General features: G+C 40.1%; 2 protein-coding genes across 2 annotated transcripts in view; both read right to left on the reverse strand.

Annotated features, from left to right (window-relative positions):
• fbxw4 (F-box and WD repeat domain containing 4) overlaps window positions 1-11,638 on the reverse strand; it is a 58,739-nt gene extending 47,101 nt beyond the window's left edge. Inside the window, exons 1-5 of the mRNA XM_062400783.1 lie at window positions 11,379-11,638; window positions 8,757-8,852; window positions 8,318-8,503; window positions 3,977-4,109; window positions 2,634-2,719 (exon numbers count right to left, since the gene is read on the reverse strand). Of these exons, the coding sequence (XP_062256767.1) occupies window positions 2,634-2,719; window positions 3,977-4,109; window positions 8,318-8,503; window positions 8,757-8,852; window positions 11,379-11,563 (686 nt within the window). The 5' untranslated portion in view covers window positions 11,564-11,638. The remainder of the gene's footprint in view (window positions 1-2,633; window positions 2,720-3,976; window positions 4,110-8,317; window positions 8,504-8,756; window positions 8,853-11,378) is intronic.
• Window positions 11,639-19,755: 8,117 nt separating this feature from the next.
• On the reverse strand, window positions 19,756-25,376 carry fgf8a (fibroblast growth factor 8a). Its single transcript, XM_062401165.1, has 4 exons — window positions 24,569-25,376; window positions 23,786-23,966; window positions 22,299-22,405; window positions 19,756-21,364 (listed from the first exon to the last, which is right to left on the reverse strand). Exons 2-4 carry the CDS (start codon window positions 23,808-23,810, stop codon window positions 21,080-21,082), a joined length of 417 nt encoding a protein of 138 aa, XP_062257149.1. The 5' UTR covers window positions 23,811-23,966; window positions 24,569-25,376; the 3' UTR covers window positions 19,756-21,079.
• Window positions 25,377-25,789: the final 413 nt, after the last annotated feature.

Raw genomic sequence — 25,789 nt, forward strand, 5'->3', positions numbered from 1 at the left:
GTACTACACCTTTATTTATCATAAGAATGAGATAAGACGAAATATAAACTGCACACTAAAGAATCAAAACAAATGACAACTTAGCTAGCAAGCAATTATAATAAAAATTAAATAATATAGGCAAGTTGCTTTCAATTAAAATTATATATTATATAATCAAAATATAATATGCAAAATAAACAAATAAATAAATAGTACAAAATAACCTTGTCTCAAGAACTTTTTACATTCCACTTCCTAGCATCACACACCACCTCTGGCCTTCCTCGCTGCAAAGTCATAAATCACAACATCGTATGAAATCTGACCACCAACCTCATGGTTAACCACTGAGGCGTTCTTGAGCCATGGTTGCAATACACAAGTTGGGTTATATTTCTGTGAGATGCTTTGCATGTATGAAAGAGTTGTCATGCTCTTTGATGACCAGTAAGGTAACATTTCTAACTCCTGGGCCAGCTTATTTAGTTATTAAGCATTTGGTGTATTTGGACAGCGTGACATACTTTTTTTATTTCAAGATAGCTGTTGATTAGTTGAATCAGGTCTAATTCAACTTTCTAGCTCGCTTCACCAATACTAACGTTGTTATTATTGCTAAAATTTCAACTTCATGACACCAGAGTTAATTTTGGCATCTATTTTAGATTTAGAATAGTCTTTAGACGAAAATGCATATAAGTTTTAGTCACATTTAGTCATTTTTTTCCTTCTTAGTTTAAGTCTATTTTTCGTCGACGGAAACTCAGAAAATGTTTGTTCAGTTTAAGTTACATTTAATAGTCCATCTTATAGCCACATTTCACTCCTTTCCTTCCCTTCTCAGGCCCAGGGCCCCCCTTAAATTGTGTAGACAATTGGTCTCTAAGATATAAACAGATCTCCTAGTATATGCCTACAGCTGAATTCCAATTAATGCATTGTGAATTATCATTAAAATATAAGTGAATATCAAGTCTAGATTTTGAAGATTCAAATGCTTTGATAGCACAATACAACTATTATGCCTACCTGACCTTAGACCTAAATCAACCACGTATCGTTTTGCCTGGGCCACTTTATCCCCCGGGGTACACTCTGGCCTGGAGGGGTATAGTACGGCCTAGGCTGTTTTACACCCCCGGGTATAGTTTGGCCTAGGCCAGTTTTTCCCCAGGGGTATACTCTGGCCGGGGCCAAAATATACCCAGGTTTAATTTGGCCTGTTACACCGTTGCGAACAGCCCAATTGATAACATCGGCGTGGAAATGAGGCAGACAGATTTTCGAGGCCCTTTGCAGAGTTTCTACCTCCAGAGTGTCTCTGGAGCTAGAGGACGATGGTGTGACGTTACTGCATTGGTTAACATATCACGTCATGATTAATCAGCCTCTTGTGCTGACCCCCTTATAAAACCACATTTACTAGTAGTATATTAACTACATCCAGATATTTACTTTGACCTACACCAAATTGCACACACAATTAATAAATACCAATCCCTCAAACACGCAAGATTTTTTTCATCAAGAGCCATAAATTATTATCTGAAAAAACTAAGAAACAGGATTATTGACCACTTATGTAAACAATATATGATGGATATTCTTTAAATGAGCTATCGTATTATGTTACTATTGCAGCGTTTCCTCGAGAATTGTGTTTGTGTGCAACTGCTTTTGTCGCTAGTGAGCGTGTTGCCTCGTCTTTGTCGCTCTTAAGGGTTGCCATCATTGAAGGTTTGAATAACCGGGCACCGATAGCCTGGTTTCATGGATAAATAAGACACGCAGCCATAATCTGCGTTTACCTGAACCGGAAGTGAGTTACACTTCCGGTTACAGTCATTTAAAGAATAAAGCATAGACTTCAGAAAAGGGCACATAATAATCATTTGAATAATTGTGATTTCGATATTGTCCAAAATAATCGAGATTATGATTTTTTCCATAATCGAGAAGCTCTAGTTTGAATGCATGTCTCAGAAACTCTCATACGAATCAAACAAATAGAAAGTAAACTTCAGTACTATTCAGGTCCTAATAACTTCGATTAGTGTTTGTGTTTGTTGTGAGTAAGTCTAAATGAGCGCAGGGTAGCGGGGAAGAGGGGTGTGAGGACCAAACATTTGCTTACCGTATAGGGATATATTTTTAAGAAATATATCAATTTTGAACTAAAAAGTACAGAGGTGCTACAGACAGGTGACAAAGGAAAAAACTGAGGCATGAATGGTATGTTGTAAAAGATATGAATATGCTATGACTTCTAAATCATCAGAACTGAATCCGATTAAAAATCTACTGGGGATTATTTTGGATCGACATGCTTGACAATACTCTCCATCATAATTATCAAAACAACAAATGAACAAATAAGGAAATATATTTTGGAAGATTGGTGTTCATTACCCCAGTTTAGTTCAAATATTTCGAGAATCTATACATAGGTGCACTGAGGCTGCTTTGACATGGGACCCTGAGGGCCCAAAACCCTGTCGAGACATTTTACATTGCTTTTTTTTTCTCACCCATCTGAATATAAAATACACCAGTATTTAATGGGTGAAGCTACTATTAATTTCATCTTCTAATAACTAAACTGATCTTGATAAATCAATTAATCAAAATCCTGATTCTTAGCAAAAACTTACCTCAATGTGGGACTAATAGCAACAGACCACACTCTGTCATACATGGGAATTGTATCTCTGGGGTTGTTTGAAGTCAAGGTCCAAATCTGGAGAAAAATATATACATAATTATGTATATGCAGACATAAAATAATATGTACATGGCACATACTAGGGGTAGGAGGTGCAGCAGTGTCCTAGTCAGCACCGGTGTGATAGTGTGATAGACATGGATTGTGCAATACCTTATACAGCATATCTAACAGCAAATAAAAAAGGAAAACATAATTGTTCTATCAAGCTTCATTCAAGGTGCATGATAAAAGGGGAGCAGCCCAACTGATCAATTAAACCGCTAGAAAGTTGGGGTTCCTTGGTGCATGTCCCCATCATCTCGGCGACCACTTGGAATCTTTAATAGTCATCGAGAGCCTTTGCCTGAAGCATTCTGCAGTGAGCAATGATTATTTTATGGTCTGGCACAGGGCATGACTGCAGCCAACCTCCACATGGCCAACTAGCATGTTGCTCTGCCTCAAATGCCATGTCTACATAGGGTAGCCTTTTCCTCTCATAAGCTTCATCAACAGCACCATCCCAGGCTTCTGTCAATTATATGAAGTAGATGACATGCAGGGTGTTGGACCAGAGTATTAGGTCTGGTCTTAGGGTGGAATTAACTGTATGTTATGGTACTGTAAGCTGCTTACCCACATCCATCAACATGTCCCAGTCTCGGGCTTGCTCATCTGACCACTCCTGGAAGCTTATCCTGCTTGCTTCCATTCCCCACAGAGCCTTCCAGCTGACCTTCCTTTTCACTCTGCTCTCCCTTTTCATCCTCTGCCGCCATCTTGCTTGAGTGACAGCATTTGCACATCTTGCTGCCACTTTCTTATGCCACATTACAACATTTTCACCAATCTGCAGGAGTTGCCATGTAGCACAGGGGTCTACTCTGACCTAGTCCCAGACCTCCTGTTCTTGCTGATGCTTGACTTTGATGGATTCTGACCAATGTGATCTTTTCTTCAAGTGTCCCTAACAACCGTCTGGTGCATGGGGCTGTTTTGGTCAGGGTTGTCATGTCGTCCATGTAGATACAGAGGGGTGTTAATCGTACCCCTGACTTAGTAATACCATGACAGGCCACCTTCAAAAAAAGAGTACTGTGATATAAATCCTAGCACATACTACTTGAGATTAGTCTATTTTATGATGAACTGAATCTGATGTGTCATTCAAATTGCAAATGTTTCAAAGCAATGTAGTTTATATCCTTCAGTCGTATTATTTGTGAAACAAGTGTGGATTATAAATACCACTAGCATCACATGACTAAATCTGAATTGAGGTGTGCTCACCCGGGTTGTTTGGTCTCTGGAACCACTGATGATGAGTCCGTCTTTCGAGTCTAGGCAGTTGACTTCCTGTTTATGACCTGATAACTCCACCAACCAGTCAGTTGTCCTGCTGTGGGCCAGGATCTTGCCATCACTGTCAGAAAAAGGACATTTAGAAGGCACAGGTTTGTATTTATTTCAAGATATTTGTGATGTTTTCAATTTATTGGGTTCTTATATTTTTCTTCTATATCCACAGCTCAAATCAGTTATCCAGGCTTAGTTATCATGGCATCAACCTTTACTCAGACTTTTAAAAGTCAGGGTTAGGGGTTACCAAGCAGAGGTACCGGGGTCGACACCAGGGAGAGATGCACAACTCCACTGCCAGAGGCACAGTGCACTGAGCTGGGGAAAGGACCAAAGGACACCGTACAATCCCACTGCTTGGGCCAGAGAGCGCACAACCCGGCCACTGCACCACCATGCCGGGACAGACATCCAGGCAATCATTCACAGCTCCAGTAAGTCAGATTACAGTGTTCATTTTGGTTCTTTTCATACATGTTTGGACAGTAAACATATTATTTTTTTCTACAATTGTTACCGGCTTGTTCCTAATTTACTGCTCATCTCTGTCACTCTATACACTGCTAAACGTATCGAGCCAAACCGGGACTATCATACAGAGGTTAGGTAACGGCTGTTACAGGCCAGTGTTAGTTTTGGCAGCTATTTTTGATTTAGTCTTGTCTTTTGACGAAAATGCATATTAGTTTTAGTCACATTTAATCATTTTTATCCTTCTTAGTTTAAGTCGACGAAAACTAATTACATTCTAGTCTAGTTTTAGTCACATTTAGTAGCCACATTAAACTCCTTTTCTTAGCTTCTCAGGCCCAGGGATCCTGTGTTGTGTCTACAACTGCATAATAGTCCAGCTTGCAGTACTTAGGTTGTCCATTAGATATCCCTACCAGCATAGGTCTATAGCAGGGATTACATGTTTTTTAAACTTTAATATAAAGTTACACTATACTAAACTATAGTTTAGTTTGTTGCATTTACGAAATTATAGAACGACAATAAAGAAAACTCTTGACATTTTATTGCTATTTGTACCTGTTACAACAAAGGAAAACACCAAATGCTTATGAAGAGAAGAAACTACATAGGCAAGTGTCTGCCTACTTTGAAATAAATTAAACACAGAACTATGTAGGGCTATTTGAGTCCTCCCCGTATTTGTGGGAAATGTATGAAATAAGAAGTACCCTATTTGGAAATAAATAAAAACATATAGCTGCAGCCTAATAGCTAAAAAATATATATTTAGTTTTAAATGTGAAAACAAAAAGTGAGAGCAGGTCAGACTGGAGGCGGACACAGAAACTGAAGCTGAGACCAGAGAAACTCTGTGTTTTCACTGTTTCCACTGTTAAGAAGCAGTCAGTCAGTGAGCGGCTTCTTCACCTGAACGAGCTCTGATCTCACTGTGTCTCTGAGCGAGTGAGCGGGGCAAGGGGCGGAGCCTCAGGACCAGTGCGCCATCTGGGGCACACGCACGCACGCACGCTCCTGATACTTCATGACGGCCTGATACGATTTTTCAGAGATCCGTTTTCGTTACGTCTTCGTCTCGTCTTAGTCATGGGAAAAAGATCGTTAACGAATATTTTTCGTCATAGTTTTCGTCAACGAAACTAGCACTGTTACAGGCTCATAGATACACAGTGGCATTATAGACCCAGAACTTGAAGGAAAGGTTGATTTGTTTGAGATGATGCAACAATATCAACACTGATCAACACATAATGATCAATGCATTTCTTCAATGAGTAAAATCATTCTTCATTGCTGCGCATTTATTCATAATTCAGCTCATCTCTCGCGCTGACACACAAACTGTGTGATCGGTGCATTGCGCAGAGTGAATGAGGGAGACACAGAAGGAGCAGTAAATTGCTGACAGAGCCGGTAAAAAAGAAAAAAGAAGGTCCCTGGGTCTATGCCCTGGTGCCGTGCCCTGGTGCCGTGCCCTGGTGCCGTGCCCTGGTGCCGTGCCCTGGTGCCGTGCCCTGGTGCCATACATGGCTCCCTGGGTGTCTGCTCCATTGACTAGCCATTGTTCGGATTCTGCACTGATCAGAAATACGCTTGGCTTGATCACGCTCTAGAATTGAGTCGCATGGTCTTGCTCTATCTCACTCTCTTTATTTAACGTATACTCTCTCGTTCCCTCTCACTCACGTTAACTTACTCTCTCTCGCCCAGATGGGCTCACAGGTACCGAAATTTTCCACCGATGATTTAACATGAATCGTTACCCGGTAGTATCGACATAATTTGGTTGGCAACTTTAGGGGTACAGAAGAACCCAACCCTACTAAAACAGGGGCTGTAAAGGCTAGAATGGCTGCATTGGTTAAAATGGCCAGTAACTCTGTGTCTAGATAGTGCTGCGTATGGGTCTGAGTCTGAGTCATAGCATGGTCCATGTCCTGCCAATTAGATGAGTATAATCTTTTTAAAAACAACTAAACAGCAACTCTGCCTGTGCGTTCCTACAAGATCATTATTTTTCCTTCCTGTTCTGCCCTACCCCCAATCTTTATCTTTTTGATCCTACCATGTCCCTCTCATCTTCTTTTTCCGCTTCCAATGCTGTCTAGTCTAGATCTGTTATTACAAGCCTACTAAAGCTCCCATTATTATTACTATTATTATCATTATTATTACCGCCATAATCATAAATCATGACCTTTACTTTGGTTCTATATGAAACAATCCTCCTGGTCTATTTTCCCAATCTCTCTATCTCAAAGCAACTGGTCAAGGCACATGACTGCTTACTATTGGTTCTGCTTGTGGTGTCTGCCCCTTAAAAGGTTTTTCAACCAGACCAATGCTTGCTCATGGTGGGAATTGTTGCATCTCTATCACTAAAGGCCGATTTATAGTACTGCGACTGCAACTGCGGCTGGCCACACAGTTGCATTGACAGACTCATTTTGGTTTATAGTTCCCCAAGGGTTGCGTGTGTTGCAAAGCAATTCCCCGACAGAACACTAGGCGGAGTAACGTGGTTTGTCGAAAACAACCTTAGAGACGCCTTCTTTCTTCTTCGTCGACTATTTATTTACATCGCCACTGTGGCACCTCATAGCCTTTTTCTGGCGGACAAATCCGCCAGTCAGTTACGGGTTATACAAGTGGTCATACTTTCTGATCTCTTTTGCCAAACGCTCTTCTATTTGGTCCATATACGTGGTTTAAACCGGTATTATGGGGCATGAAACCGGAAATGAGACTCCAGAAAGGATCTAGTTATCAGACCAATCACAGCCTTGTGGGCTGCGTGAGGCTCGCGTAGCTTTGTCGTATATATCAAAAAATTGGCAGTCACACGCAAGACGGGGTGCGCAAGCACGCAAAAGGCATGTTGCTTGTCTTGCGTGCTTGCGTGCCTGCATAAAAACCAACTCTAAATCGGCCTTAAGCCTAGACCTGCTGTATACAAAATGTGGTCTGACATAATGCTAGTAATGATTAGGGTTAGGGGTTAGCGCTATATAATGAAAGTTGACTTGACTTGTGCACACAGCCGACAACTCGCTTTTGGTTGAAGAAGTGGTCCAGCCAGAGCTGTGAATTGAAGTGAATTCAAAAGAAAGAGACATGAAAAGTCACTATCCAACATGACGGAGCTTGAAAGAATCAGCAGAGATGAATGGCACAAAATCCCCAACACAAAGCATACCCAAATCAAGGTATTTCTACATTGTACTTGTGGAGGTAAAGGGGCTGGGAGAGCCTCCTCACCTGCACCACAGAGGATCAATCAGCGCAGGTGAAAGCTGTTAGCTGATTGGTCCTCGTGCTAAAGAGGCAGCATCGGAGCTGTCTCAAGGACTCAGACACTCTAGAGACACCCGGACTGAGCCAGAGACTGAGCTGCCAAGCTATAAGTTGAAGTTTATTTATGTTTGTTCAATTTGTCGGATTTAATAAATATGTGAAAAAGTGAAGGGTTCGTCTCTGGTTGCTGTGGTGAGATCCCCGTGTTAAGGTATACTGCCACAGTCCTTTTTCAGCTTCTAATACGTTTTCATCCACTGTAAAGGAACTACAACGATTTTCAATCTATTTGAAACGTATCGCCATAGCAGCACACGTCACTTTTTTAAACGGCAAATGAAAAAGCTTTCTTTAAATCTCAATAGATTTATGGATAAATGAGTCACAAAATGCTTTAATATCAAACAAATGACTACTTCAGTGTCTGATTGTGACGTACTGCAATGACTGATGTCTGTTTTTCATGCCAGATCAAATCAGAAGAACAAAGAGAAAATGATCTACCTTCCACCACTTATAAGGTGAGATCCCGTCAGAACAAAATGGCACACATCAGCATTGTGGCCTGAGTAGATTTCAAATGGGTTACGCTGCATCCTCCCAGAGTCTTGGTGCAACTGGTAAGCTCCAATATCAGCAGCCTGAGATAGAAAGAGTACATCCCCATCCAACTCCAACCATGGTAACAGCCTGAAGACAAGATATTAGAAATTTACAAGATTTAGAAGAAATGTGTATAGTATAGCTACCTAATAAACATCCTGATATATTAAAATAAAGTAAGTCAAAGAATATTTTATTTTTGTTAAGGAATACTTCAACATTAAAGGAAATGCAGAGCTCGAATCAGATCAGCTTAGCCAACCTCTATGACGAATCCCCCCACAGAAGTACAACAAAACAGTGTTTGAGCCTTCAAACAGCGAGCTCAAAACGAACTTACTTTGTTTTCCATTTGAGAGGAATTGCCCTTTTACAGACTCCATCACACCAGTTTTGTGCTAACTTCACTCTCTCCTTCAGGGGTATGTGAGGATATCTGAAATAACAGACAGTACCGAACATTACTATTTACAGTAGGTTTTGGGGGCTACATTTTAAGTTTGAGTTATTTTTAACATGCCAATTTGACCCTTTTGAAACCATACCCATCTATCTATTCAATAGTATGCAAAAACCTGGAATTTTTTACTTTTAATTATTTCTGAATATTGTTAACAACACAAACGAATAAACATAATCAGAGGACATTATCTAGTGGCAGACAGAACTGATTACACACTCATATAAAATAAGCAAATCCATCCTTGACAATATTATTCAAATTAATGTTCCCTCAGAAGATGAGGTAGGAAAAGAAAAGAAAGTAGAATAGCTCTGAGGATTATCATGGTCCCACAACATATTAATTATAATTGAAACTAAAAATGCAAAAAGTCCCCAGGTCTGTCAGTCCATTGGTTAGACTGCTAATCTTATGACACTGTGTCTGTTATCAGTCTAGCCAGGACAGACGTATAGAGACAAACAATCACTCACACATACAATCATTTTGGGATCCCAAATTAACCTGCACTATTTCAGTGCCTCTTTTAAAGCAGCTTGTTTAATGCTTGGGAGCTACTTCAGTATTATTCCTTGTCATTAGTGAGTCCTCCTCAAACAGTTTTATAATATATTGTCACTTTTGATTGTTTGTGTGCTGAACATTATATGTAGGGCATATGGTTCAGTCTATGGTTCAAAGTGAAGTTGGTTAACTTTGCGTTTATCATACCTGGTTTATTTGTGATGAAGATGTTAGAGTCAAGACTTTTCATATAATGAAAACAAATCTTCTGCTGGTTAAAATATTTGTCTGACTTCATCCAACGCTGCAAAACCTCACCAGGTCACATGACCTTAAAGCCTCGTGGAAGGGACAGTGCTGCAGCTAGACCGTACAGTTGCTCTACCCCACATACAACACCCAATTGGCAACCTTGTGTAACATCACCCATTGGTTTGTAAACTGCTGTTTTGAAGTCGAGAGTTTCGAATTTGATCAGCATCATCTGGGTGATTTGGAGCCAGGCTGAACAAAAGGGAGGAGCTGGGTCTGACCTCTCATCACAAGGACTGTATACAAGCCAATCTACACCGGCTACTGACCACAAAGAGCTCCCGACTGTGCTGAGAACAAGCTGCTAACAAATTAGCTTCCATCATCTGAGGTATTGTTACTAATGTTTAAGTAATCTGAAAAGCCAGTGGAGCACATATTTCAGAGGAGTATTGAGTTGTAGCTGAAGTTAGTGTGTAAGCTTATATTAAATAGTGTTGTGTAAAATATTTTCTAACACTGTGTTTTAAACTGCTGAACATGAAGAGTCGTGACCTAGGGGACTTCTGATGAAAAATGGCTCCTGGACGGCATCTTTTTCTCCATCACCATCAGTACAGTTAAACTACACAATGTTAAAACTGTTAAATGTAAGAACAGCTTGTGTTTCTCTAGGCTTTGGAGTTTACTCTTACAGTAAACAGATGACTGAATTAAGTGCTGTAAGATATATGTGAATTACTACATTACCATTGCGCTTTTTGCATTTGAATATTTCAACTGTCAATTACACTCATTAAATATTAAGCACTAGAGATTAATTTTTCCAACAGTGATCATGTCTACCTTGATCGATAACTATTTCGTTTTTTGTTGGATTTTAAGTTATGATTTCTATGAAGCTCTGTTTGACTTCTAATGATTCTATGGTGCACATCTGGTAAAAATTAACAGCAGCAACTACGACAGTATTGTGATCATACTAAAACACTTTTATGAATAGTTATTGGAATTTATCACAGGTCTTTTACATTTTTGGTTTAATCAAATCAATCATTGACAATTAAGATATGAGTTGATACTGTCCCTACGTGTCTTATGACAATGAAAAAATTAATTCACGAAGGTGTCCGGTTTGACTGATTGTAAGGAGAGGGGTAAATGTGCAAAACCAGGTAATACCTGTAGTCAAAAAATGTACTCAGTACAGTTTAGTCATGTTGGGTACTTATGTTAAACACAAACTGTTCAATCACATATACTCAGGCTTCAAAATGTAAATATCAGAACACTTAAGAGTTTGTAAATCGAGTACATGACTGGAGAGAAGAGCTGAGAGGAGAGATGACTGGAGAGAAGAGCTGAGAGGAGAGATGACTGGAGAGAACAGTTGAGGAGAAAAGAGAGGAGAGATGACTAGAGAAGAGCTGAGGAGAATTCAATTATTTGGCAATTTCCTAAACATCCGTATCATCTGCAGCGAAAATAGCAAGCGCAGCGAGATCGGTTGTTCTCGTCTTACTGACCTCAAGAGAAGAAGAAAGAGTCCGAAACCTAATGTGTCTGAAAGCTCCATTCAGCTTTACATTTAATTTGTATTAAATTTTCCGTGGTCAGCCAACATATTCAGTAATCAGGTGCCCGCAGTGGTTACACAACACAGAAATACTGCGTGTCAACTAACAATAACAGCCTAAGCTTAAACATCCTGAGTTAACACACACTTATTACTGCACATCTTACATGTCCGTCCCGTCCCGATTGATCCCAGTGTTAAGAAACTCTTTGGCGATGCTCCTCCAGACAGTGTCGCGGTTTACAAAGCGGTAAATGCTTTTACAGACCTGAGACAGGCGGGCGAGAGATTTACAGTTCAAATAAGATAAGATATGGTAGAGAACGTCTTCTGGTAACTGTAGTATGAGCATAATGAGCCCAGTCAAGACGGAGTAACACCAAATAAAATAAACACCATCGTTCAGAAGGAAACCGGAAGCTGCTCTTGCAGTCAGCTGACAGCGTGGACGACGGTGAATCGTCTCTAAGGGACCTGACGTATAACGTGTAGTTTGACCATGCCTGACTCGATCCGCCGGCCTGATGTGACGGCGGCAGACACAGCAGTCAACTCGGACACGTTTTACTTATCGCACCGTCAGTGAGACAAGAACAAATACCGATCTAGCAGGGTTTGTTATTTTGTATTGTTTTCCGATGAAACGGTTGTTTAGGACATCGTGTTTTTCAACAAAGATTACAATGAATAACAAAGTTGCCTGACAACTTTTTTTCAGCTGAAAATTTAATTTCAATTACTGTAAAACTATAGTGTAAAGGGACCATGTGTATTGTATTAATCATCACAATAAAAACACAAAATAAGGCACGCATTAAATTTATAATAGAAACAGATACACTCCTTGATGGTTATATATATAAAGCTGTTTTATGGGTAACTTAAAATATTGTTGGTATAACAGTCAAACCAAGCAATATGCTATTGCTTAAGATACAGTTCCCAGCGGTCCTCTGCTGGTTAATTTTTAGGTACTGTTATTTAAAAGGCCTTAGAACATTTCTTCTGCTTTTACAGTTTTTGTACCAGGGTTTTCTTGTTTGGGACTTGTTCTTATTTAAGAACAGAATCTACTCACACTCAAAAGCCCTCTTATGCACACTTGACTACTGACATGCTTGCAATTTTTTTTTTTTATATAGTAGCATAATAGGTTTTAAATTACCTTAATATTTTATCGTCTCTAATCTTTTCCTGGTATGTAAAAAAGACAGGCTTTAGTGCATAATTTTTTATATTTATTTAAGGTGTTCAAAGACTTGAGATAGGTCATTGTTCTCAGCCGAAGTGTGTGTGTGTGTGCATTCTCTACTTTTAGAGACTTTAGGGACAACAAGTAGGCCTGAATTTGGGGAGCCCAGTGCTCTAGTGGGGTGATATGGTACTATGGGCTCTCTAAGGTATGATGGTACCCTATTATTAAGGTCCTTGTAAGTGAGGAGATGAATTTTTAATTATATTCTAAATTTAAGTTAGAAGTTAAATTTGAAGCTAATACAGGAGAAATGTGGTCTCTTTTCCTGGCTCTTTTCAGTACACGTGCTGCAGCATTTTGAACAAACTGCAGAGTCTCTACCGACTTACTGGGAGAGCCTGATATAAGGAATTACAGTAATCAAGTCTGGATGTAATAAAGGCGTGGACTCATTTCTGCATCTTTTTCAGACAGACATGTCTGATTTAATGTTATGTTACATAAGTAATTGAATGCCGTCCCAGAAATTGACTGAATCCAAATAAAAGGACAATCGGGATCAAAGATAACGCAAATTCCTGACGATTTCACTGAGAGCAAGTGCAGTGCTATCTGGAATAGCTATGTCATTAGATAATGCATCTCTAAGGTGTTTAGGGCCGAGTACTATAACCTGTGTTTTATCTGAGTTTAGTAGGACAAAATTGTTGGTCATCCAGGTATTTATGTCCTTGAAACATGCTTTAAGTTTAATTTGTTGACAGCATTGTTTTTGTTTTATTGATAGGTAGAATTGGTTGTCATCTGCATAGCAGTGAAAATTTACAATGTGTCCTGATAATGTTTACTAGGAGAGGCGGTGGACTGGTGGCAGAAACTTGGACTATGGGCAGAAAAGGGCTCTGGTTCGTCTCTGGTTCGACTCCACGGAGAAACAACAAAAAGACGAACCTGGATTGATCTGTCCAAAAATCCAAGAGGATTCTCCCTACCCTGTCTAGTGCCCTTGAGCAAGGCACCTTACTCCCCCAACATCTGCTCCCAGGGCGCCGAACATGGTCGCTCACTGCTCTGTGTGTCCTGCACCAGATGGGTCAAAAGCAGAGGTTATATTTCCCTACCTGCATGAGTGTGCCTGTGCATGTCTGTGCATGTGTTTGGGACAAATAAATGCATCTTAATCTTAATGGAAGCATATATAATGTGAATAAAATTGGGCCGATGTTGTACATCATGGCAAAGTATAAAACATGCTACTACCACAGGTAGGGGGTGTTGTGTATCTATTATAGTATATTGGCATAAAAATGTTTTCTACGGGAAGACTCTTATTACACATCTAAAGTTGACTGTGATCGGATTACCAACGTCCCTAAAATGAAATATAACAAATTTCAAGTCGATTATATGAAATCTGTAGGAAGAGTAGAATTTTGTAGCACGTGTGAAAACACACCAAATCATGACAAATTTGCACGTTCAAATCCAAAATGGCGGACTTCTTGCTGGATTTAGGACAGCGCAACAAGAGACTATGTTTTACGTCTTAGCATGACACGTAAGCCTACCAAATTTTTAAGCTAAAGCGAGGTGTAAGGGATATTTGAATGTATTATTGAAGGTGGCGCTGTTGAGCCATTTTGCCTGAGCTGCCGAATAATTGTCTTTGGGGTGTGTGAACTCTTATCATAAATTTCAAATTTGAGGCAGATTACAGCATGTGCAGTGACGTTGTAAATGTAAAGGCTGTAAAGTGTCAAACACGGCGTCTCCAACATCTCAAGGCTTCCCTGACTAATAAGAAACTTCTTCTTAAGAACGGTAGGGGAATGAGGCCCAAATTTCTGAGCCGGAGACCATTCTTCCGTACTCCAGTGTTGTTGCAGTTGCCAGCTGTGGTCAAGGAAGCTTAGCGATCACGACAAGACCCAGGTAATGGTCCACCTAACTCCCTATCAGAGCCAGACTCAGGTCCAAAGTTCTCCAGTGGGGGAACTCTTCCAAACTGTTCTTCTAACGCCATTTCACCACAGATCCACTTATGCATGCCTCAGGTTTTATAAAACTGAATACTTTTTGCATACCCCATTGTTCTGTGCACATACACTCTTTGTGTGAATCCTAAACACTGTTTTATAAATGAGGCCATTGTACCTGTCCATACACACACACACACACACAGACATCAAAGGGGGCTTGAGCCCCATCCCCTTTTCTTCCTCGAGAGAACGTGCCCTTTTTCTGGTGTGGTTTTTTGATGTTATTGATTACATAAAAAATCTAAATATCATGTCGGGCGATTAGACTTAGTCTCTACTCTCCCTCCCTCCACATCTGCTGCACAGTGTTGAACACTAGAGCCTAGGATTTTTCTTGATTCTTACATGCTTCGCCGATGAATCTGCATTGTTGCAGAGACAGATCATAATCGATTCAAGTTGTTTTTAGTAATGTCCCACCGCTGAATAATTAAAACCACTGATGCTTCGGGACAGATGCACAATAAAGGTCTTGTCACCCTGTTTCAGGGTGTCTGTCGGAGTCCTCCTCACTCCTCTGACCTGTGCTTACTTTACACTTTAACAATAAACACCATCACTGATCACATGTTATTAGAACAAGTACAATACTGACATTTAATTTGTGTGTGTTTGATTCGCTGTAGAGTTTGAGACACATGTTTAAACCTACTACACAAAACGAGACGTAACATGACCAGCGCAGTCAGGACATCAGGGTTAAGACGCAGCGCTGTGTTTTAACTTCACTGTGATGAGGAGTGATTATAAAACATCAGAGGAGCAGAGTCTCTTGTTGACTTGCACATTAATGCACATTAATGCAGTGAAATGGCGCTGCTAAGGGGACCCAGCTTGGATCACCTTGATAAAGTAAATTCTTTAATCAGAGTTTGTCCTTTAAGCCTTAGGTGCAGTACACACGACTTAACTGAATAAATGTCAAATCAGTTTTCTGCCGTTAAACTAAGTGGATTTGGACATGCCCTGTAGACCATGCAGTTAGACAATTAAAATAGAGCCCCTTTATGTGACTCAGGAGAGTAGGGATGTGGGGAGATCCCTTAACCGGATCAACACCCGCAAGGCACCTGGACCTGATGGGATCCCCGGCCGAGATCTCAAGGTGTATGCAGATCAGCTGGCAGATATTTTCACAGACATCTTCAACCTGTCACTGCTCCAGTCTGTAGTCCCCGCATGTTTTAAGAAAACCATCATTGTCCCTGTTCCCAAGAAAACTAACATCCTCTGCCTGAATGACTACCGCCCAGTAGCACTCACTTCCATCATAATGAAGTGTTTTGAGCGGCTGGTCCAACCATTCATCACCTCCTCCCTCCCTGACTCTCTGGACCCTCTTCAGTTCGCCTACAGGCCAAATAGGTCAACTGTAGATGCCATCTCCCTCACCCTCCACACTGCCCTCTCCCACCTGGACCAGAGGGACAAATATGTGAGAATGCTGTTCATCGAATACAGTTCAGCATTCAAAACCATCGTGCCCCTGAAGCTCGTCACCAAGCTCAGAGACCTTGGGCTCAACATCGCTCTCCGTGAGTGGATCCTGAACTTCCTGATGGGCAGACCACAGGCAGTGTGGATCGGCAGCACCACATCCTCCACCCTGACTCTCAAAACCGGTGCCCCCCAGGGCTGCATGCTAAAGTCCTCTCCTGTACTCCCTGTTCACGCATGACTTCGTGGCCACCCACAGCTCCAACACCATCGTCAAGTTTGCTGATGATCATCACCGCCGACGATGAGAAGGCCTACAGAGAGGAGGTCAGAGCCCTGACATGTTGGTGCCAGGACAACAACCTCCATCTCAACGTCGGCAAAACGAAGGAGCTGATCGTGGACTACAGGAAGAGACGAGGAGAAGAACAAGCCCCCCTACTCCATCAACGGAGACCACGGTGGAGCGAATCAGCAGCTTCAGGTTTCTTGGGGTCAACATCAGTGATGACCTGTCCTGGACCCATCACACAGACTCCATCAGGAAGACGGCCAGGCAGAGACTCTTCTTCCTCCGCAGGCTGCGGAAGCTCCCCATGGATGACAGGATTCTCTGCAACTTCTACAGGTGCACCATAGAGAGCATCCTGACTGGCTGCATCACCGCCTGGTATGGCAACTGCAATGCCCTGAACCGTAAGGCTTTACAGAGGGTGGTGAAGTCTGCCCAGCACATCACCAGGACAGCGCTACCATCCATAGAGGACCTCTACACCCAGCGGTGCAGGAAGAAGAGCAGCCGGATTATTAAAGACCCCTTTCACCCTAGCCATGAACATTTTTGCCTGCTGCCGTCTGGCCGACGGTACCGCAGCATTCAGGCCCGCACCACCAGGCTCAGAGGCAATTTCATCCCCCAGGCCATACGACTTTTAAACTCCTCTGAACTGCAATAACTCCACTAAATAAGCACCGTGGCATATTTGCACAAAATTGCACTACTCTACTTTCTTTCTTCAGCTTTATATATATATTTAGATATATATATATTTTATTTCATATTTTAAAGTTTTCTATTTTACACTATTTTATTCAAATTTTATTTTTGTTTTTTTTTATTCTTGAGCATTGTTTGAAGAGAGCCTGTGACTCAAGCATTTTATTGCCAGCGACTGCTTAATTGTTATCTCTGTGCATTTGATAATAAAACTCTTGAATCTTGAATCTAGGGGAAAATGAAAGGCTCTGGCAGATGATCTTCCACTTTTAGCTCAGTTCTGCTAAAAGTTCTACATGTTACATGAGAGTTTTTAGGTATGTACCTTGAGATAATGCATATTGTGTTTGGCAAAAAACAAATAAAACTGAATTGAACTGAATAGAATAAAAAATGGAAAGCAGGTGACAACAGGCAGTATGCAAATACATTGTATGATTATACTGTCATGATGCCAACTTTCATATGAAAAATCATCATTTTTTTCACATTGACCATACATAAGTTTTGATCAAAGGCTTGTTAAAATGCTTTCAGGTTATAATATTTAGAGTTATTGCCAAACAGTGACTTGGATTTATATGGTGTCTACATCCTTTAATGGGATGTGCTTAGGGACAAATCTCTCTGTCTCACAAATGGGGAATCAGTTCAGCAGATAATGTCAAGTATTGTCAGGGTAAGGCTATACCTAAAGTATATTTTCCTTTGTTGTCATGTTTGTATGTTCTGTATGTATATTATGAGTATTGGGATCTCAGTGCTCCAGAGACACGATGATGATGATGATGATGATGATGATGATGATGATGATGATGATGATGATGATGACATGACATATAACTCAAGACCCATGTGCCACATTTCTATTTTATTTGGTACTTTTTACCAAGATAAAATGTAAAATTTTGAAATCTCATATGCTGACCTTAACAGACATAGAAACAAATTGTTTTACAAAGTTTCTAACATTTGTAATTAAATGTAGGAATTAATATCAGGACTGACAACATATACACATTTCAAGGTCACCTGTTCCATCTCGAGTCAAATGTATGTCTCTATTGAAATAAGTATCTGCATAAATGTTATTGCTGCAATACAGAAAAATGTATCCCTCAGTAGAGCCTTCCCAGTCTCTTTGATGTTATGTTTATATACAACTAATTGGCAACAGCAAATAAGTTTAAAATTCCTACAACCAAGTATTATTTCCTACCAACAGATGCTGTATATAACACTTTGTGACGTTTGTGACAAATGCGTAATTTAACATTTCCTCACAATGATAAAAATAGGTGGAATGCAGGTAGCATTCTGTGTCCTTCAAAATGTATATGCTCTCCCAAATTAGTCTTAACTACACACAAAATATTTGTTATTTCCCTTTGGGGGTGTCTGTCAATGCAGTATGTTTGGATTTTATCCATGTTTGAAGATATTTGTTTGTGGGCATGTTTATACAAAAAGTGCATACATTTTGGTGAAGATCCTGACTAGGGGCAGAATTTAAGTTTAACATTGCGTTTTTTGACATTATTTTTACCAATTTACCAGGGAAGAAAACAAGCATGTTAAGGGAACTGATCTATGATTGTGCAAAATTAGGTGTGGCTTGATTGAATTTAACTGTTGGGCCTTGGTGAAGGTATGCGCTCAACTGACTACAATTCCTGCGCTCTCTGAGATTTTTCTCCTCCACCGAAATACAATGGAGGTGAAAGGAGTTTAATTTACAATCACGGTATATTTTCTATTTCAAAGAACATTATTATTGGATCTATTCTACTGAAGTAATCTCTTGAATCAGTAAAGGTATGTATGACACATAAAGCTCCATGCTGGATGTGAAGTAGGCTTATTGCTGGATCTACAAACAGTAATACTAGTAGTCCTACACCATTAATGTAGATGTAGTTCTGTATATATTACACTGGGTGTCAGTATAAGAATGTGCAAATATACAGGCCATCCCCAAACACATGGGGAGATGATGACATTTCTGACACATGGTCCCACCATGTGGCTGCAAGAATGTGGAAGGTTTAAATACAGTTTTCTGCTCAAAATATGTGTACATCTAGATATTAAACAGCAGTTTTCCTGAGAAAAACAAGTGTTTGTGGTAGAGGGCTCTATTCACACCTTAACAACATAAAAACAGATTATCTTTGTCCTCTTTTCAACATATAACAAAAGTAGATCACAATCCATATCTGGTGAGGAGTAGGACTTTTCTGAGGCAACTGTCATTTTGTTGTCAAGCACCCATGTTTTTTTAAATAGCCAATGCATTTCTCTCTGATTACCCATGGACATTTTTGTCTCAAAGTGAGATGTGGTCAGTTGTATTGCTATCTTGAGGCAGTGGAATGCAGGTTTGATTGAACAAATAAACCTGGTCTGAACTAAATGGTGCAGTATTTAAATTTTATTTTAAGGCCCATTATCACCTTGTTACACATTAAAATGATCTGTTCATGCATGAAATGAAACCTGGCAAATCTGTTGTTCTATCATTCTGCTAAGGTGCAAGCACAACTGACTTTTGGTTTGTATTTTATGCCTAAAACACACTCATGATTTATTCTAAGTCTAATTACAACCTTAAAGAATCGCACCACATTTTTTTCCATGGTGAAATGAGCAAAAGTGGATTTGGAAACATCTTAAATTAACTTACTGTATAAACTTAAGACAATGAACTTAGATCATTAAAATAGAGCCCGACCATTATTTCTGGAGATGCTGCATGTCAGTGGTGTTTGTGGATGTTTACTTTTTTTTAAATAGTCAAAAAATTGTTAAGAAATTGGAATTTACATCTTATAAATATTTATTTTCCAATAACTTACAGTACATACACAGTGGTGAATTTCCCCCTTTGTAGTTTTCCAAGACATTTTCAAATAAATGAGAATATTCTGAAAAACCAATAGAGAAGTTTGTGTAGGAATGTAGGGTTGGTAGAAAATCAACAATTTGTGCGCTCAAAATAATAAACCATTCACTCCATTTAATAATTAGTATATCATGTATGCACACAAATTAGCATACCATAGCATTTATCATGTATGAGGTGCAAGCAGCCCATTTAGACTGAGAACAGTTTATTTACTGGTAGAAATGTTTAGTCTTTACACGTAAAATATTAAAAATGTTAGTTCATACTGTTTTTTGCACAAAAATTATTCATCTGAGAGCATGAAAAAATTTGTTTTCACACTTCCCATAAAGAATCTTGCATGGCTCAGAATAGGTTGTATCACATAAACACTATGCTAAATTGCATTTGCATATGGCTGTATGTACAGTATGCACAGAGTGTAAGGCTGGTCAGCACACTTGTTACTTTCATGGGTGGTTCCAGAGCAAGTATGTACCAAAAAGTGTTCAGTATGTCAATGTATATTTATTTCACAATTTAAATAAATATTCCATCCTTAAAATAATTTTACATATCCTCAAATAAAAATATATTTATAAAAGTATAAAAACATTCAAGGGGCTACAGATTTGGATAAGGGATAATTGAAAGGTTCCTAATACTTAAATGTTTCTATGTTTACATTTGTATACCTTTACAGTCAGAACAGCCAACCTGTGGTTATTGAATGTAGCTGCCACATTGTTCCATCTGACGTTGTTAAAGCTCTGTCTCATTGAGCTTTGTGAGCATGATATAGAATGAGTTTAATCAGGATGCAGCATCTAACAAACAGCTTCATCACTCCAGTGTTATCACAATGCTCTTAAGCAATGTTTACTGACCCTTGCGTTCCCTGATGCGTATGTGGCAGTTTTGTTTCTGAATGCAGTGTTCCCTGGCATTGCGGTCAATCAGGGCACTTTAAGTCGCCTTGAGCAGTAGGCAAGAGTCCAATAAATGACTCCACTGGTTATAACAACAAAAACAACACTATACAAACAGACATCCCCAATAAGTCACATGAGTTATGTGCATCTAAAAAAAACTTAACCCAGGTCAGTATCAAAAGTGTGAAGTACAAAAATAGATTTCAATTTTTTTCCCATTGTACAGCTTTTTTTTTACTTTGACAAAAATATCAAACAAACTACAAATTAAGATAAAGTAATGCTCACTATAAAAACATGTATCCAGAGTTTTTTTGTGGAGAGCAGAGGACTTTGTTGGCTACTGCTTATTCAGTCAGTTTTTCCCCTTTTGTCTTTTCAACCTTACTCCTCTAATGAGTATCGCGTACGTTTAGTCCTTTGACTGAATGAGTAGTGGATGAAGTCAAAAGGCCGTTGATAGCTTGGGTGAGCAGGCTGCTGCCCCTTTGGCAACCTTTTCATGAAATGTACTTCACGCTGGTGCTGGCGCGTTCGTGAGCCCTTCCGTGGCCGCCCGCGGCGGGTGAAGGCCATATACCATCCCTCATAGTTGCCATTTCTCAGCGCTGTGTAGTTATTCTCCAGAACAATCTCAGTGAAGATACAGTCACGGCCATGGCCATTTTCCTACAGAAACATACAAACAGCAAAACAGTTAGTGTTAATGTTTAGACTCCACAATAAAGATTTACAGATGGAAAATATCAGTTGTATAGAGTGCAGCCTGTCCCCTAGTGCAACCTGTCCCCTGCACACCCACACACATACATTCACATGGCCCTGTCCACTTATATGCAGCGTATGCTACAGTCATTACAGATCAGAGGGTGTGGGGGGTGACTGTAAGCAAGGACTTGTCTCCCTCTTCAGCAAACATCAAGCAGCCGTGGGTCAGATCCTCAAGCAGCAAAGCCTTAATCAACCCTGCAAAGATGACTTTCACTCCTAGTTGGATTTTCTGTTGCATTTATGCTTAAATTTAACCAATGTGATCAATCAACAGTAAGCTGAAATTTGAGGAACACTTTGTTGGTCCACTGCAGCCATCTCTCATCATTCGGATAAATGGTGTTATAAATAGTCATTATAAACACAAGACATGCACACATCCCAAAGACACACACTGCTCGTTCTTCCTCCCTTAAAAATCTGCACACACACTGGGACAGGCTGTGACTGGGCCAGTAGCTCAGGGCAGATGGTGTACGAGGCAGGGTGCTATGTGTGTGTGTGTGTGTGTGTGTGTGTGTGTATGTGTGTGTGTGTGTGTGTGTTTGCGTGTGCGTGTGCGTGTGTGTGTGTGTGTGTGTGTGTGTGTGTGTGTGCGTGCATGTGTGTGTGTGTGTGCGTGCACACACCTCGGCCTGGAACACACACCTACACACTCACATAACATCAGGATTTGGCTGTACATAGGAATATATGTTAGTATATTCCTCCCAGACTTGCCTGCAAATCGTTCTAAATTACCTTTCTATTTTTCACTTTTCACAAATGTATTCTCAACTACACTGAGCTGGATTCAGCTTTTTCCTCAGTTGGAGTCAAATTTTCTCCTCACCTTGCCGATGAGCTTCCCCCTCTTGTTCATGCAGATGTAGAGGCCTGTCTCAGCCCCCTTAATGCGTACTCGGCTCCCAAATGTGTCCGTTTCCACAATGAGTTTAGCTAAGGAAACAAAATAGCTTTGTTAGCCACTATAGCTAAGAGCTGAATGTTTTAGTAAATGCTTCTAGTGATTTTAGATTTGACCGTTTTTCTAAAACATCAGAACATGTATGAATAATATAACACACTAATGGAAAAAATGTTGACATGTATGCAGCTCAAAAACACATAATACAAATTATTCCACAGGATACATGGTTGATGAAATTCTTGCAAAATCATAAAACCTTGAGTCTCTTGATCTTTAAAACTAAAGAGACTATCGAGGCAGGACCACCGAGAATGCATTTTTACATCTCTGTATCCCAAAAAGCACTAAAAGACACAGGAAATACAGACCATTCAGAGTGCACAAATTTATGGAGGCTCATCATGTTGCTATCAAAAAGATAAAGACAAAAAACAAGACAAAAGGACAGATCTGATAATTGTTAATGGTTGCAAAATTATGATGCTGTATATTGAAGGTCATACATATTCTAAGTTTCACTGCAGGGATTTGAGATCCTCATATGTATTAATTCAACATATTAGTAGCCAATACGAGATGAAATTCAATAAAAAAAATTTTTTGATGCAGATCCTCTCACCAACATGTTCAATGACATTGACTGTAGCACTAGCTACCAAATGCTTTTTCTGATATCTGAGTTTCTGTCCCTTCAACAATATAAAGTTGAATCACAAACGTGCAGAGAATGACACTGTTCATCCATCATCCACTGCACTAATATTTGGTATCAATGACAATTTTGTCCACAAATTTCTAAATTTTGAAAGGGCAAAGATCAGCAAGTCTTTGAACAAATTGAAGAATAGGACTAAGGTCAACAAATTCTGCAAATGTGCTGGATTGCATTAGAATTTCCTTCTGTCATAGTACATGCTGATTTACAACTTTTGATGAGAGAAATAATTTTTTTAATGTAATATGTGTTACAGTTCTCAAATCTCAGATAGTTATGCTCTTTAAATACTTAAGGCCGTGATTTTGGCCCTACTATACTTCACTATTTAATTGAGTTAAAATACTGGAAGTAAACTTTTAAGTTTTTAATATGAAACAAATGTTAAGACATCTTTTGAAAAGGTGAATTAATTTTATACATTGTACACCAATAATACAGAATGTGACATGGATAGATTGTATGTGGTGTCAAATTCAATTAAAATAAATAAATCTTGATTGACGCTTACCCTGATCCCTGACACAAACTTGAGAATAAAAGGTGAAAATATATATGAAAAACAGGGGTACAGAAACGAATTAAAAATTAATCTTACTGTCGTACACTGAACGGACTTCGTATGCATTTTTCCCCCGTGATTATTTCAAGAGAAGGCGTTTGTTTCGTTATTGAACTGCAATGCAACTCTTACCGTGCACGTCTCCATCCTCGGCCATGGCGTTGATCTTCTTGTTGGGCAGGACCTGGACGTGCTTGCCGCTGGTCCGGCTGTATAGCTGGTAGGTACGGATCAACCTGCGACTCACGCGGTCCGTCCCTTTACTCTGCTCGCTTACATGCTGCGTGAAATTAGGCGGGGACTGGTTGGTTACCTGTCAAAAATTGGATGCCATCACAATCAGGATGTGTACATTCTTCTTAATCGTTGTTAGTTTTAGTTTGTTTAACTGACACTTCTTAAAAGCGAGAGAAGCAGCCAGGACTCAAACACAATGAGAGAAGTCACGTATGTGTCTTCAGATTAATGTAGGAAATTGTGTATACAACTACTTTAGAGTGGAGCTTGATTTCCCATTCTTCCTTATGTGAACTCAACTAACACATCTCCTTTCCAGTCAAAACTAAGTTAGAATTGTTTGTGGTGGAGTTACTGCTACACACTTGAGACACGCGCTTCCTGCTGCCCCGTTATCCAGTCTTTGCCCGCATGTCCTATGCCAGGGGCGGTTTGGCCAACAGCACCCTGCCAATAGGCAGCCCGGTGCATCGTGGGAGCCCTCCGATATGGTTGGATCACGCAAGCCAATATTATGATGACCCCCTTCACTGTTCCTCACTGCGCTGCTATTGCTCTGTGCGTCTCGCGTTGTGACTGGCTTGCATTTTTTAGATATTATTAATTATTCCATCGGCTAAAATACCAAAGCTAAAATCTTAAAACAATATTTGAAAAGAAATGAACGAATTGACATACCTGAGCATTGTAGCAGAATACATATACGGCTAATAACCTGCAAAGAAGAAGAATAACACGCAGTAAGTTACTTGTACGGGAGAAGAGTTAACAGCGTGCCCGTTAAGAATCAAAGTACTTACAGATAGCTAAATCTTGATGGGATGGGTCGCATGCTGGATTGAGGTAAAAAAACAACAACTCTTCCAGTAAATTAGGACCAGGACCCTATCGCAGCTGCTAAATCCAGCTGAATTGAGTCCAAAGGCTTCAGCAATGTCCAGAAAAAGTCAGAGTGGCTGACAGATATACTCTTGCACGCACAGATGACACATTCTTCATCAAATCTATGTCGATCACGGGCAAGCCCGCCCTCCGACTAAAATAGTTTAATAGTAATTAATGATAGTTTAGCATTAAAAGAAAGACCGTTTATGCCAGTGCTGCACAATGTTTAAGTGCACTGACACAAGGTGGGCTGAAGAAAAGCGCTGTTTATTTTTACAAACAAAGTTGTCCGGGCAGTCAGATTATTCCCCTAATGTCCTGAGGTCCTCTGCAGTTTTCAGGTGTGTTCATCAGTGTGTAAAAGAGAGAAAGAGAGATCCTGCTTCTGAGGCGGATCGGCTCCTCAGTGTTCATGCAGTGGCTCGATGCTGATGCTCCACTCGGCTGTGGCAGTAATCTCCTTCGCTCCTCTGTCTGCTCCCATCACTCTCGTGTCAAATCTCTTGTTCGGCGCTCACACACCCCTGCTTAAAATGGCAGGGTGATACGCCAAGAGCAAGCCCCCTTTTCTGAAGAACAAAAGCAGACACTCCAGTCCCTCTCCTCCCCGCTCCCCTGATTCAAAGCGTTTTCTTACCTGAGGAGCGGTCCATACTTGGAAGGGATATAGGCAAGGAGGAGCCTCGTCTACATGCCCTGCGCGCTACCACCACAACTCTGTAAAAAGCATGATCATGACGATGCGCATTGATCGTCTCTGAGTGTTGGATGGCTAGTTGATTACCTTGTAGGCCCGCTTTCTCTCTCTCTCTCATGCCCATTCATAATGTGCTTATCTGGTTTTGAGCTTTCAAGTAGGTCTGAGTTGAAGCTGAAGCTGCTAGCTTTGTGTATTGATAGAACAAAGTGTGAGACATATTAAAGGATTACGATTAAGCTTATTTAAACATCCCCTCCCTACATTAAGAAAGGGATTGGCCTCTTCTGGCTTCAATGGTTATTGGTAATAATGGT

This window comes from Platichthys flesus, chromosome 12 (assembly GCF_949316205.1).
Source record: "Platichthys flesus chromosome 12, fPlaFle2.1, whole genome shotgun sequence".
Classification (NCBI taxonomy): Eukaryota; Metazoa; Chordata; class Actinopteri; order Pleuronectiformes; family Pleuronectidae; genus Platichthys; species Platichthys flesus.

Coding starts and splice junctions, on each gene's coding strand:
- fgf8a (XM_062401165.1), bottom strand. CDS start 23,810: ATGGCCGAGGATGGAGACGTGCACG. Junction 22,406..23,785: donor CGAGGATGGAGACGTGCACG/GTAAGAGTTGCA, acceptor TTGTTTCCTTAG/CTAAACTCATTGTGGAAACG. Junction 21,365..22,298: donor GGGGGAAGCTCATCGGCAAG/GTGAGGAGAAAA, acceptor ATGTTTCTGTAG/GAAAATGGCCATGGCCGTGA.